General features: G+C 48.0%; 1 protein-coding gene across 1 annotated transcript in view; it reads left to right on the forward strand.

The window, feature by feature from the left end:
- Positions 1-13,709, forward strand: part of HCN4 (hyperpolarization activated cyclic nucleotide gated potassium channel 4) — a 97,908-nt gene that overhangs the window by 63,781 nt on the left and 20,418 nt on the right. Inside the window, exons 4-5 of the mRNA XM_032194909.1 lie at positions 38-256; positions 13,366-13,512. Of these exons, the coding sequence (XP_032050800.1) occupies positions 38-256; positions 13,366-13,512 (366 nt within the window). The remainder of the gene's footprint in view (positions 1-37; positions 257-13,365; positions 13,513-13,709) is intronic.

A 13,709-nucleotide genomic window follows, 5' to 3' on the forward strand; every position in this document is an offset into this window, starting at 1 on the left:
CACTGCTAAAGCTTTGTCTGTCTATCTGTCTCTTTAGAATGACTCCTGGGGGAAGCAGTATTCCTATGCGCTGTTCAAGGCAATGAGTCACATGCTCTGCATTGGGTACGGGCAGCAGGCGCCCGTTGGCATGTCAGATGTGTGGCTCACTATGCTGAGCATGATTGTCGGTGCCACCTGCTATGCCATGTTCATCGGCCATGCCACAGCCCTAATCCAGTCTCTGGACTCCTCACGGCGTCAGTACCAGGAGAAGGTAAGGACTGGGCTTTGCAACCCTTATGTGACCCAAGGGTGGTTTACGTGTTGTCTGGAGGAAATCAGGGCTGCGAGTAACTCATGTGAGAGGCCAAAGGTCTGGTGTCTTTGACACCACAGCAGTTTACGGGTAATTTAATTTGTTTATCCAGACAGACCCATGGAGGAAACAGATGTGGGATCAGATGAATAATAGTAGGGCAACTGGGTGATTCTTTTTGTATCAGACTATCTTTTCAGATTGGCATTATCAATGTCACTGGTATCTAAAATTAAAAGTCACTTTTTCCTTTCTGAGATCTTCTTCCAAATCCCAAGTAAACACTCAGAACGTGCAGCTTTGTTTAGCAAGCACTTCCTTTAAAAATATCCAGATTAATCTCTTCAGTGCTTGTGAGGGAAGCTACCTAACAAACCCCAAAGCACAGATCAAAGCTCAGGAGCACCAGTTAGGTTCCCCAGGTAGCTATCGAATTAATTGCGCGGTGGTTGAATTGCATAATGTAGGGCACAGAGAGAAATGTCACCATTGATCAGGTTACCACTGCAGTGGCAATAACGCCTGGTGGTGGCTTTAAGGTGATGCTGCGAATTTGTAAGAAGTTAAGGGGCAAACAGGGGCACTCACTGTGATATAAAAACTTATGGAACTGCCTCAATTCCTTCACTCTTTCCATGCCTGCAGTATATTGCTGTCTGTACAGTGGCATTTCGTCTTCTAAAGCAAAGGAGCTGCTGCTGCAGTGATGCTTTTCCTTCTAGGATATGGGCAGGAAAAGCTGCCTTCACCTTCTGGTTGAAACAGCAGGTCTGCACCTCCACGAAACAGGAGGGCTCACTGAAGAGTGACTGTGTGTAACTGAGAGCAAGGGCCTGGCTGGCTCAGAGGTGTTACAGTCAGGGTCAGGTGAAGATTAAGAAGAGGAAGAATGAGGTGCTAGTACTATTCTGACCTTGCCTGGTGCAATTAGATTAGGTGAGAGGGTAGCTGGTGTTCAAGTCCATAAAGTACGGCTAGTATGCACGGGCTTAAGAAAGGTGAGGTTTAAGTTGCTGCATGGAAGGGGGTGGGAGAAAGGCTTTATTAGGTGGCCTAGAGCAGGTCTGAGATACGGGGATTACAATGCTGGGCCACAGAAAGACCTTGTAGGAGGGCAGAGACTGAAAGCAAAGACCAGAGGGTGAATCATGCTTTTAGGATAGGGAAAATATCAAACCTCAGCTTGAGCTAAAAGAAAAAGCCCAGGAGAAAAAGCATGGAGGTCTGGGGTGCGTTTTGCCTCTGTGTTCCAGATTGGCTGGACTAAGGCTAATTGAGACTAAGGCATGCCAAAGAGAAGGACACTGCAGCACTAGGAATGCAAGCTGATAAAATCTGTGTATGCAGAATATTTATTCAAATGTGTTTGAAGTAGCATAGAAGTCAAGGACTGATTTGCAAATCCAGCCACCTGGTCAGCCTAGCCGCAGCCAAGTTTACACCTGCAGGACTGGGCAGCACGATTTTTTCCCCAGCCAGGTCTGAAGACAAGGGCAGAACTTGACCCTGGACATTTGATTCCACTCAGTGCTCAGGGAAATCAGTCACCAGTAAGCCAGCAGAGACTGTAGGCAGGGTGTCAGAAGTGTGAAATGTTAAATAAAGCCTGATTAGAATGTGAAGAAGTGAATGAGAGGGTTAATAGATCCAGGAGAAAAGCTTTGTGATGAAAGCAGTGAGTAGAGGGTTTAACAAAGGGTGTATTTCATGTGTAGTGGTTATAGCAGGTTCATTTCCCAAGGTATTCTCCTAGGAACAAAGCCTCAGGGACTGAGTACATTCAATTTCCTCTTGCAAATGGGACAAATGATGGTCTAAAAACAAATATGTATTTACTTTCTGCATTCCTTAGCACTTGAATAGCCATGATTAAAATGAGGCTGCTTCGTGATTTGCAGCCCTGCAACTCAATTTAGTTCGGTCCTCTTGGGACAATGTGTCTGTTGAAGCATATTATAAGCAAAGAATCTCAACAAGTTGGCAGGGTCGACTGGGAGAAGCAGGCAGGAGTTTGGAGACTTCTGCCGAGTACCCCTTCGGGTGCAGATAGGGCTCTGCCTCTTACCTCAACAGGCTGCAGAGGTTTTTGCAGCTGTTCCGGGAGTAGCCAAAGAAAGGGGGTACAGTTGGGAGGGAGAGGAGCGGCAGAAATTACCATCGTAACAGGACAGAAGAGTATAGCTAGTAACTTTATTGGCAGGCTTTGTGTAACCTTCAAGACAAGGTTTGGGAGGGAATTTGTGGTGAAATTTCAGATTGGTCTGTGTCTCTGCCAAACAACTTGTTCTTCCCTTGTACAAACAGGGTTTCTGAGAAGAGGAATAAAAGACAAGATGTGCTGGCTGTTGGATTCAATAGCAGGCTTGTCACAGTAAACAGTACATGATTTAGCCCCATCTTTCACTCTTGATTGGATTCATTGAACATTTGGAGACACTATCCCTGTTCTGTCTAAATCCCCTCCTGTAGCATCTGAACTTCATGCTGTGCTGGTTTCTGCAAGGCAGGGAAGCCATACAGGATCAGCATGTTGGTAGGAAGCATGGAGATTTTGGAGAGGGAGGTTGAACCTTCCAAGACAACTCAGTGCCAGGGTTCCCAAGTGCAAGCGGAGAGTCCCATGTGGCAGAGAGCACTCACACCAGCTCAGGCACTGGAAGTGGCACAGCCATCATGTAAGTATGGCTCTGTGCCATCCTTAAAAAGCTCTGAGGCGGAATAGCTCTTTAGCTCTGGCACTGTGAAGTGGCTGTTTTATTTCCAGTCCCCGAGACAAAGCTAGAACAGACCTCTCTGTCCTGTCCTGCATTGCACAGTGTGTTACACCCTAAATGGCTTGCCTGTGGTCACACAGGGAGAGTCAGTGACAGCAGGGTCAGAAGCTGACTCCTATCTCTATACTGCAGTCTAGTGTCTAGCTTCAAAATCTCTTTGCAGCCATGACTGGTATCCTTTCTCTTACGTGTGTATGATGGGAGAATATTAGAAGTTCATCCTGAGGGGTTCTGATAGAAAAATCTTCCAAAGTCATGGAGTTAACATTTTATAACTGAATTGATCTGACAGCTCTGACCAGCGAGGGGAAGCCTTGCACACCTGTTTTCACACGGCGCTCTCCTACTCAGAGCTGCACAGTTCCATTCTTGTGCACCACATCGTATGCTTCTCAGACCTCTACCGAGACGATTTCTCTCTTCTGGGTTAGTTTTCTGCCAGGTGACTGGGTTGAATTGCTGTAGAGTCCAGCGAGTGCCAGAGCTGGTGCAGGGTGATGGTGGACGAGGTCCATAGCCAAGAGCAGAGGCTCGAGGCCTGTTTCGGCTGTTCTTGTATCAACTCACAACTTAGCATGTAGATTCATCATTGACTGCAAAATCATCGTGCAACCTGCAGTAACTGTGGCTCACAAGTACTTGGAAAGTACAAGAGTGGGAGAGTGCTTCCTGCTCAGGAGATGAGTAAACTAGTTGCATATGAAAGTTATTTTCATGCTTTTTGCAGGTTGCCCTATTAATTTCTTTCTCTAATCCTAAAGCTCAGCTGGATTAACATTTATGTCAAGTCACCACGAATGCACACACACACACTCACTCATTCTCCCTGGTAGGCGCTGTAACCTTGAGGCTTTTGGGAGCAGTGATTATGCTGCTGACTGCAGCCATGCTCCTCGGAACAAAGCAGAGAGAGACTCTGGGCTTTACTCTTCCATCGCAGCAGGATGCAGGCAGTGATGGGCATCCTGCAGAGAGGCTCGGCTCTCCCGCGTTATCTGCTCAGGTACATGCAGAAGAATGACTGATGACAAGTAGGAATTGCTGCTGTCAGCATTGCAGAGCCCGGCAAAGCTGTAATCTCTTCTGCCAGAGCCTCATCTCTGCTCAAGATCTGTCTGCTACACTGGTGTTCTCTCAAGCTCTCTGTTCTCCATATTCATTCCCCTGCTCCCCCTTCCCCTGAACAGTCTATCCAGTGCCTGTTGTTCTTAAAATACAGATTGAAACCGGGTAGATACTTACATATGCACAGCGTTGTTCCGAAGAAGCACCTGCTGCAGCACAATTGCAAAGGGTAACATTACAGAGAGAAGTGCTCTCCAATTCCTGCAGAAGCACTCCTGACATCATTTGTAGTTCCTGAAACAGCCCTGTTCAACCGCCAGCACCCTCATTCCTGCAACAGACTCATCCCATTCTCTGGCTGTCCACGCCAAAATGCACTTTGCTGTCCAACTCTCAACATTTCAATCCTTCTGTCATTGGCCTGAGCTCAGCAAAGAGGGTTTTGATACTGGTAATTGGGGAAAATGTAATAACTGTAAAGGCTGAAGCATACTGTCTGGAAAGTACAATCATTGTTGGAGGACAAAGCAGATGTTAGACCAATATTCATCAGGACAGAAGTGGGAGACTCTTGTCAGGCAACAGTTTGAACCAAGTGATGTTGTGTGATCCTTCCCACAGCATCCCTGTGGCACAGTACAGGTCAGGGTGATCTCAGCGTACTGGCTTGATGCCACTGGCCAGAGATGATAGCCTTCATCCCTCAGACTGTCAGGCACAAGTCCTCTCCCCAGAGAGCCACGCTAAGTCTGCAGCATGAGTTATTCCCCTGAGAATGGAGGCAGTTTGGGGACTGGATCAGCCCTGCGGACTGAAATTCGGTGCTCCAAAAACGGACAGAGCCAAAAGAGCACACACTGCCATTGTGCCTTACTGCTACAGAGGGGGCTGGGAAGCCATCTCCTGGGCTTAATCAGGCCTTTCCCTTCCTTGGAGACCAGCAGGACAGAGTTTTATTACACAGCAGGCTTAAGAAGTGATTTTTTTCTCCTGGTATGTAATTAAACTGTGAAACTTAGTGCTACAGGGTGCTGCGGAGGCCCAAAGTTTAATGAGCCTTAGAATATTTAAATAAATCCACACAAGGAAAATCTTTGAAGTGTTACTGAATACTAAGATGCAGCCATAACCCCTGGCAGTGGGTATCCCTCATCCTCTTTTGTCAGAAGCTGGGAGGGTATGGCCAGGAGCTGGGCTGCCCTACGCCTCGTTTGTTCTTTCTCCTCTTCCTCAAGGCATCTGAAACTGTCAGAGACAACACAGGCGAGAGGAGCCCTCAGCTCACCCTTTTTGTGTTTTTAGGCTGTTGGACTACACAGTTTTCTGAACGGGCTCCAAATGAACGTGTGCATGGAATTTGGTGCAGAGATCCTAGCTGGAGTCCTGGACAGGGTATAATCACATTAGCCTGGCAGCACGCCTTTGCTGATTAGCCCCCTTCCCTCCCCTCTAAGCAGAGCTAATTAACCCAAACGCAGCACTGCACCGAAGCTGTATTAATTCTTGTGGCTCCAGGGTTGGTTTAGCCAGTGCTACCTTGGGGATGACACAGTGCAGAAATATGAAAATAACTCGTGTCAGCTGCTCTGCTGGCGTGGAGTTGGGCAAAGACTGCTGCTGTTCCTGCACGCACTCTGTCAGATGGCAGATTTCTTGTTCATTACCAACCTGGACAGGGTTTGTAGTGTTATTCCCAAGACAACAGGTCACCAGCATTGGTGGTTCCTCAGGTGGTGGTCTCAGTTTCTTAGAGTCCAAAGGGGCAAGTGTCCCCCCCAGCTAGTGTCTCGGTTCTGGATGGTGGGAAGGCTGCAGAACTCCCTGACTCTTGTGGTAGGGTGTGTAAAGGAGAGGCTTGGGAGTGTGTAGCACTCCAGAAATTGAAGGTGTCTGGAAAATTTAATCAAATGCAAAATGTAATCAAATTTCCTCATTGGAAAAAAGTTTGGAGAGCCTTGCTTTATCCTGTTATGGTTGTGCTGGTTGTGTGTTACCTCAAGTCTGCTCAGAGATGGCCTGAGAAGTGTTATGTCCTATGCTACCATCAATCAAAGCATTTGGGATAGATAACAAGGCTTATAAATGATGTGCTTTACTGATTGCGTCTAGCTGCGAGGGCTGCCGATGTGTTCTGGGCTCGGTGTCTCAGGCAGTGCCTCCTGGTAGGTTCTTCTGTGATCAGGGCTGGGTTTTCTGGCAGCTGTGCAGGCCAGAGTCAGCAAGGGAAAGGAGCAAGCCTGGATGCAGCTCAGGATACCAGGAGGGGTCCAGCTTCCCCCCGTCATGGTAAAGAGTAGCTGGAATAGCAAGGGGTCCTTATCCCCACCTTTTTTTTGCCAAAATTTGCAACCTGGTGTAAGTTGGCCCTCCTTTGAGAGGGGATTTGGACCAGGTGACCCCCAGGGGGTCCCTTCCAGCTTACATTGGTCTTCGTGACCCAAAGTCCCTGATTGCTTCAGGCAACAAGCAGTCAAGATTTGGTGAGAACGGCTGGCTCCGGATTGTGCATCCAGTGCTGCAAGACAGCCCTCCTCTTATGGACACCACATCCACCTTGATTTGAGAAGAATGTTTGTAAGAAATAGTCAATAGAGTGGTGCCAATAATAGTTCATTCAGTTCAGGAACTCAACCAGAAAATCAGAAATTTGTGTCAGTTGTTTTAAGGTTATTAAATCCTTCTCATAAAAGAATCCTGCATTGATTAAGGAACGTGGAAATGCTTTCTGAATGAAAACCCAACGGTTTCTTTTAAAAACATCTTGCAGTGGAAATTGTCTTCCCTTTATGGCTGTAACTCAACTGGGATCAAGTAGTTTTTTGGTTTTGCAGAAGAATATTTCACGGTGAACTTCCTTTTTCTTGAAAGTGTTTACCCAAGCTTTACTAAGAGAAGCTGTAAAACATCTTCTCGATACCTGTGCAGTGGTGATCAGTCGGCACGAAGCAGGCAGTTCAGTGCCCAGGTGGGAGTGTGTCCATCTTGGAGGCAGCAGCGCCCATACAGAGCGTGTGGCTGGGTGAGGGGGATGAAGTGGAGGTGTATAGGCAGTGCCCTCTCCATGCTCAGCAGGCGAAGGAAGGATTTGTTGACATTTCTATGTCTTTGCAGCACGTCTTCACAGAAGGAAAAACGAAGCTGCCATGTAGTTTTGCTTTCTGTCAGCAGGTTTACGTAGGGGATTGGTCTTGGTTTGCTGTATCAGAGATACAGTAATTATAGCTAAGATTTTGACATCTTATTTCTGAGAGGAGAAACCAGACAAATAGTTTTATTCTTTAAGCAATGTCAAGCACAGCCTGGTCTGAGCGGTGTGTTCGTGCATGCACAAACACTGTGTGTTGTCACGGAAAGTGCTCTTTCCTCAGCAGCTCTTTGTATCCCAGTGTGGGATTTCAAACTTCATTATCAGTTTTGAAATTCATTTTGGCACTTGAACTGTAAATAAAAAAAGTAAATACATCATAACACGAAGAGCTAAGCCTCCCTGCTGAGCCACCTCTCCTGGCAAAAGGCTGCTCCCGGCAATACTGATTTCAAGCTCACAGACTCACTCTTCCCTTTTCCACATCTCTGGCCTTTGTCTGCTGGCAGATTTTACCTCATCTCTCTTGTCTTACTCTGCTGATGAAAGTAATGTTGATTTCTTTTTCCCCGTCACCCTTTAAGATAGGTGGATCCTGTGACATGGCCTGACGTCTCCAAAATATCCTGTTTCACAATGCTTGATGAATAATAAAAGATTCCTTGACCAGGTCCAAAAGTGCATGGTGCAGGGCAATATGCTTGGGCTAGGATGTGGCCTCAAGCCCAGCGAGGCTTTCTCCTCAGGCGTCTTTCCCAGGCAGAAGTTGGTTGTGGAAAACCTTGCCATGGTGCACAGGCTTAGACCTTAAGGCTGAGCACCTGTAAAAGCAGACAAACAGGGCGTTGCCACAGCATTAAATGGGAACAGGTTGGTCCCAAGGTGTTTGGATCTGATTTCCTAGGACCCCTGAAGTTTTCAGATGTTTCCATTGCTTGCAGCAAAGCAAGGCCGTGTCCCCCCATGGTGTGACTGCTGGCTCAGTGCTACGTGCTGAACGGCTCCGTCCCTGTGCTGGGATTCCCTGGTTTGTGCTGGGGCCACTGCAGCACTGCAGCCGATGGGAGGAAGTAAACAACTGTTTCATCCATCAGGCTCATAATTGACCCTACTCAGTCTGTTGACATGTCACAGCCCAGAAATGGGATTGTCTGAAGCATAATCCCTGCCTGAATAGGTACTGATTACCAGCAAGGGGAGGCAGCGACAGCGGCTCATCATTGCAGCCATCCTCAGTATAATCAATGTTGTATAGAAACTGGAAAAAAAAGCTCCAAGAATTTTCTGCTGGAGTCTGTGGTATTTGTAACAGAGCAAGAGATAGAGAGCCTGATTCTACATAAAATAATACCTGAAGGTATCACTGCAGTGAAGGTAAAAGCTTTCCATGTATTTCAGCATGTAACATGCAACACCTGAAAGTCATCCTCCTGTAGCAAATTGAGCTGGTGCTGCGGTGCCAAAAATAACCCAGTGTTTGGAAGGGCTCAGACCCAGGACAGCACAGAAGGCTTCTTGCAGAATGAAGACTGGATCTAGAGGAAGTGACCAAACAGCGTCCAAAGCTGAAGAGTAGACAGACATGGGTTTATGCAGAATCATGCAGAATCCTGCAGCCTCATCCCTAGCACCATCCTCCTGCTGCCTGCAGGCCAAAGAAGATGGAAAGGGCAGCATATGCCTGCATACAGCACCCCTCAGGAACTTTCCCGTCACTATGGACAGCATGGCCATGTTCACATGGCGTTTTATGACTTCCCTTGTTCTTGTTGGAAAACTGCAGGGCTGTGCTCAGGAGCACGAGTGTGTATGTCAAGCCAACTACATTCCTAAGTTGGCAGGTCAAAATGTGACAGCCTGCACCGGGTACAGACAAACTATCAGGCAGAGAGCAAACTTCTATAGGCTAGGACTGATACTAAATATGCTCCAAGTTCTGCAAGTTCCCTTTGAAACCAGGAAAGATTGCACCAGCAGTGTTGGCGTGGTGTTACTGTGTTACAGAAGTTCTGTTTTCTTCCTCTCTTTCTCCTCATTGGACTCCAAGAGAATGTACCTCAGCTACATTGAGTAGATCTCCTGGTCGCAGAACAAATCCGGAGGGAGGAAATATAAATGACGTAGAAGACAAAAAACAGAACTTAGCATTTATTAGTTTTTGATGATTACTAAATGCTGGGGAGCTGACATTGCAGCACTGTTTTACTCCTAATCATATGTCAGATAAAATAAACAAAGATGCAACTGTGTCCCATCAAGACACTCCATCCGGTCAATCTTGTCATTTGATCTTTGCCCTTATGAAGCACAAATCCACTTAAGAGATCCACAGCATCGTCCATCATAGCTGCTTCCATGTATCTTAATGCAGTCTCACAGGATGTGCACTGCCATTCCCGTACAGCATTCGAAATGCTGTCAGAGCATCAGAACGTTTCACTTAATTGAAGATGCATTACTCTGCTCGATTCTCCTTTTCTTACATGAGTTCATCTCTGTTGATCTGCAGGAGTTTGGATGTGGAGACTGTGTGCGAGATTAAAGTCTTCCCCACAGCTGCCTCAGCCTATTTCCGGAAGGATGCAAGCAACACAGCTCTGTATAGGAAATGTATATTGATGTTCGGGTAAAAGGCAACTAGCATCCCAGGGCCTTTCATTGCAGTAGGTTATGTGTGTGTGCCCGTGTTGGTGAGCATACTGTGAAAGCGTGTAAACGTGTTTGAATTAACTGAGTTGCAAAACTGGAAATCAGCATTGCTCTGCAGCTCTGCAGAGTGATGTCTGTGGACCAAAGAGGACTCAGGGAGGTGTCTGTGCCAGGGCTGGGGTGCAAGCAGCTCTTCTCAAATGCAGGATCTTTTTTGCGTTCAGAAGTAGGGCAAGGAAGTAGCCCAGCTTTTCCAGACAGTGATTTATTACTGCCAAAGGAGGACTCATGACAGAGATCGAGGGTATGAAAGGAGTTAAAAATATTTTGTTCTCTTTCGAATGTGAGTGATGTGAGCTTTGCTGGAAGGGAGGGGAATGGGGAGACAACTAGGGAAAGCAGCAGGTTCTAGAAGGAAAAATACTCATCTAAATGGTTCCCTTTTGATATATTAATGCCTTCTTCAAGGGCTTATTCGAGGAAAAACAGACTTAAAGAAAATGAGTTAGGATTTAAATTGACTCAATTGTCTTCAGAGAGATTTAAATAATTCCTAAATGAGTCTTTCCATTTGAACTCAGAGAGGCCACGAAATCTCTGCACAGGTCCTCCAAGCACAGGTCAGACTGAGGATGTGGAGACTGGAGGGCTGGAATGCAAGGGAGAAGGGAGGCAAAAGGAGGCTGTAAGGCTATGGCTGGCCACGTCTGAAAGGCACCTGACAGGGAGCCAACTCCGTGGGCATCAAGTGGCTTTAGGGACGGGGTCTGCACCATCTGAGAGCCTTGATTAATATCCATGCACTCTGGCGGTCGTGCTCACCACAGTCACCATCAGCCCCTGACTTAGTCCCGTTCCCGCATGTTGCTGGTGGCCTCGGGAGTGATCTTATCTGGAGCTGAGGAGTGATATGTACTGCCCACCATGGACTGAAAGGTCCTCCCTCATGCAGGTTTTTCTTCCATCACACACAGAGAGAAGGGGCTGATGCTCTCACCTGCGAGCAGCTCTGCAGGACTCCATCTCTACATGCAGGAGAGCTCAAAAACTCTCCACCTGGCATGGGTGAGGGGAGATGGCACTGCCAAAGGCAGGAGAGCCAAAATACCTCCTTCTTGTCAACTGTGATTCCTTATTTTACAATTTTCTTTTGTAACCGTGTTTTTAATTTGTGATCTGAAGCAGAACCTTTCATTCCAGTGAAGTAAATTTGTCCTGCTTTTACTCTGCGCCTTATCTGGGGACAGTGACTGTAGGAGAATCTGACAAGTCCCAGGGACTTTGCAGAGCCATAATTTATTGCTCTTTGTTACAAAGCAATAAATCTGTATACAGTAGTGAGTAAGCAGAGTCTGAGTCTCCCCATCCAAACTGTGCTTGTGAATTTGAGAAGTCAGGGATATTTTTCCTGAGAAGCAGAGGTCAGCTGGAGATTGACAGCAAGTGCTTATGGTGGGGAGATGAGGGGTAGTGGGCTGGTGGCTGGGAGCAGGTGATGAGTGGCATCTTGTGACATGGGGCACACTCAAAGGGGTCACCTGGAGCTCTGACCAGTGAATCTCTGTGATGGAACATGTGTTGTGGTGCGTTTGCTGTGTGGTAGACACGGTCTGATACAGGACACGGGGCTAAAACTGAGAGTCTGAAGTGGTATTTTTGGCAAGTAATTTATTGAACAAAAGCACAGCATTAAAACAGAGCTGTTTGTGGATTCGAGATAAATTTCATAAACCTGAGTCAGCAAAAGTTGGGCCCTTTCCATAGTGCGTGTCCTGCATGTCCTGCATCTGATTTGCCAGTCCCATGGATGCCCCAGGTGTCGTGATGCATCTCCAGAGGCAGCACACATCTCTGCTTCACCGTCTGAGCCAAGCCCTTACACTTGGTGCATTTAAGAGCACAGCCTGCAACATCCACGACTGGCTCAGACCAGGTGAGTTCTCCCCACCGGAGCCTTTCTGCTCCTTTTTTTTTCTGCTGCCTTTGCCACCCCCGTTGAGGAGCCGCGGACTATGCAGCGCCCAGCACAGCCCACTGCAGCTTCCTGCCAGTCTCTACAGAACTTCAGCAATCCAAATAAAAAAGTGCGCCGTTCATTGCCAATTCACCGCCTGGCTCCCCGTGGGGAGGTGGTGACTCGCTTGACTTTGATCATGCTATAGTGATCATGAATATTTACAGCCAGCTCCTCTGCTGCAAGCTACAGACAAAAAGCTCTGGAAATGCCAGGAAACCCCGAGTGTCCCCTCTGCCACCTTGGCTTCTCCGAGTAATTCCTTCTCCTCTCTGGTGCAGATCAAGTTGTTAGCATGCAAGGCAGTGCCAGCACAGACTGTACTGAGAGCTGAGTGACACTGGTGTGTGCCGGGGAGGTCTGTAATGAGCAGGAGTTCGGTAATTAGGCACTTCAGCACAAGCTGCAGTAAAGGGACATTCAGGGACAGATTTATTGGGGGAAAGAGGGGAAGGGGAGAAGAAAAGGGGGTGCGTGATCCTCTTATCAGCATTATTTAGTGCAGTACATGCTCAGGATCATGCTCCGTGTTGCACACTGGGGGAGGGGGCATGACCAGCACACACACCTTGTCCCTGCAGCACCTGCAGGGCAAGTGGGCACATTTACAGCCCCGTGCCCTTGAAGAAGTGTCAGGTACTGATAGAAAGCACCATTCATCCTCAGATACTGCTCTGGCATCAGGCAGCACGCCCTTGTATTCCCCTCTAAGTGACGTGATGGAAATGCAAATTGTTAGGCAAAAATACAGGCAGGTTTGACAGCAAAAGTGCATGGGCCAGCAGGGACCCAGAAAAGGTGAAAAAACCTGGACCTGTGCAGCTGTGAGTGGGAAACAAAAGTGCTCGGCCTCGTAGCTGGGTGGATGAGAACACAGAGGACAGGAGAAGCAGCCCATGGGTGCTGCAGCTTCATGCAAGCAACTGTCAGGTTTCTGCGCCTCCTTCAGTTTGCCTGTGACTGCACATCCACGGCAGGACTGCTTTCTGCTGCTTGGTGCGGCACCTGGGACAGTGGGATCCTCTGCTGGGCTGAGACACCGAGGTGCTACCCATCACTTACTGGAATGGAGCCAAGCTGCCAGGACGTGTGCCCCGGCCTCCATTCTGCACAGACTTCTCACACCGTTATTTGCTGAGCAGGGCACTGCTGGTCGCTCTTTACCCCCATCAGTTTTATCTCTGCGTGTTAGTACCCAGGGAATGTGGAGTTATGTCCATGGTGTAATTGATTGAGGGTAAGTTTAAGGGTTAAAACCTTGGGCAGCTATTTGGGGAATATAATAAAGGTATCTGCAAGCTTCCCCTGTGTTCAGGCAATCGCTCTATCCTGCACCAGGTTTACCTGCCTCGGCCAACACAGCGTGGCGTGAAGAAAGCAGGTATGGGGATCAGCCTGGCATGTAGCTGTCCCTGAGTGGGTGCGGTGCCATTTACTGCGTGTCCTGCTAACTCCTTCTCTTTCTCTCTCCCCCGTGCAGTACAAACAAGTGGAGCAGTACATGTCCTTCCACAAGCTCCCTGCAGACATGCGGCAGCGCATCCATGACTACTACGAGCACCGCTACCAGGGGAAGATGTTCGATGAGGAGAGCATCCTGGGAGAGCTGAGCGAGCCCCTCCGAGAGGTGAGGAGGGGCTGCAAATGGGCAGTGTGTGTTCCAGTGAGGAGGAGACAGATGCTTCCCCTGCCCTCTTTCTTCCTGCTCCAGTCATCCAGATCCTCCTTCACCGCTTGGCTGGGGAGCGTTGTGCTGGGGAGATGTACTCAGTATCACCTGCTGCTGCTCCCTGAGTCTGAGCTGGCATGGCACAGCAGCTCCTG

This window comes from Aythya fuligula, chromosome 11, assembly GCF_009819795.1.
Source record: "Aythya fuligula isolate bAytFul2 chromosome 11, bAytFul2.pri, whole genome shotgun sequence".
Lineage (NCBI taxonomy): Eukaryota > Metazoa > Chordata > Aves > Anseriformes > Anatidae > Aythya > Aythya fuligula.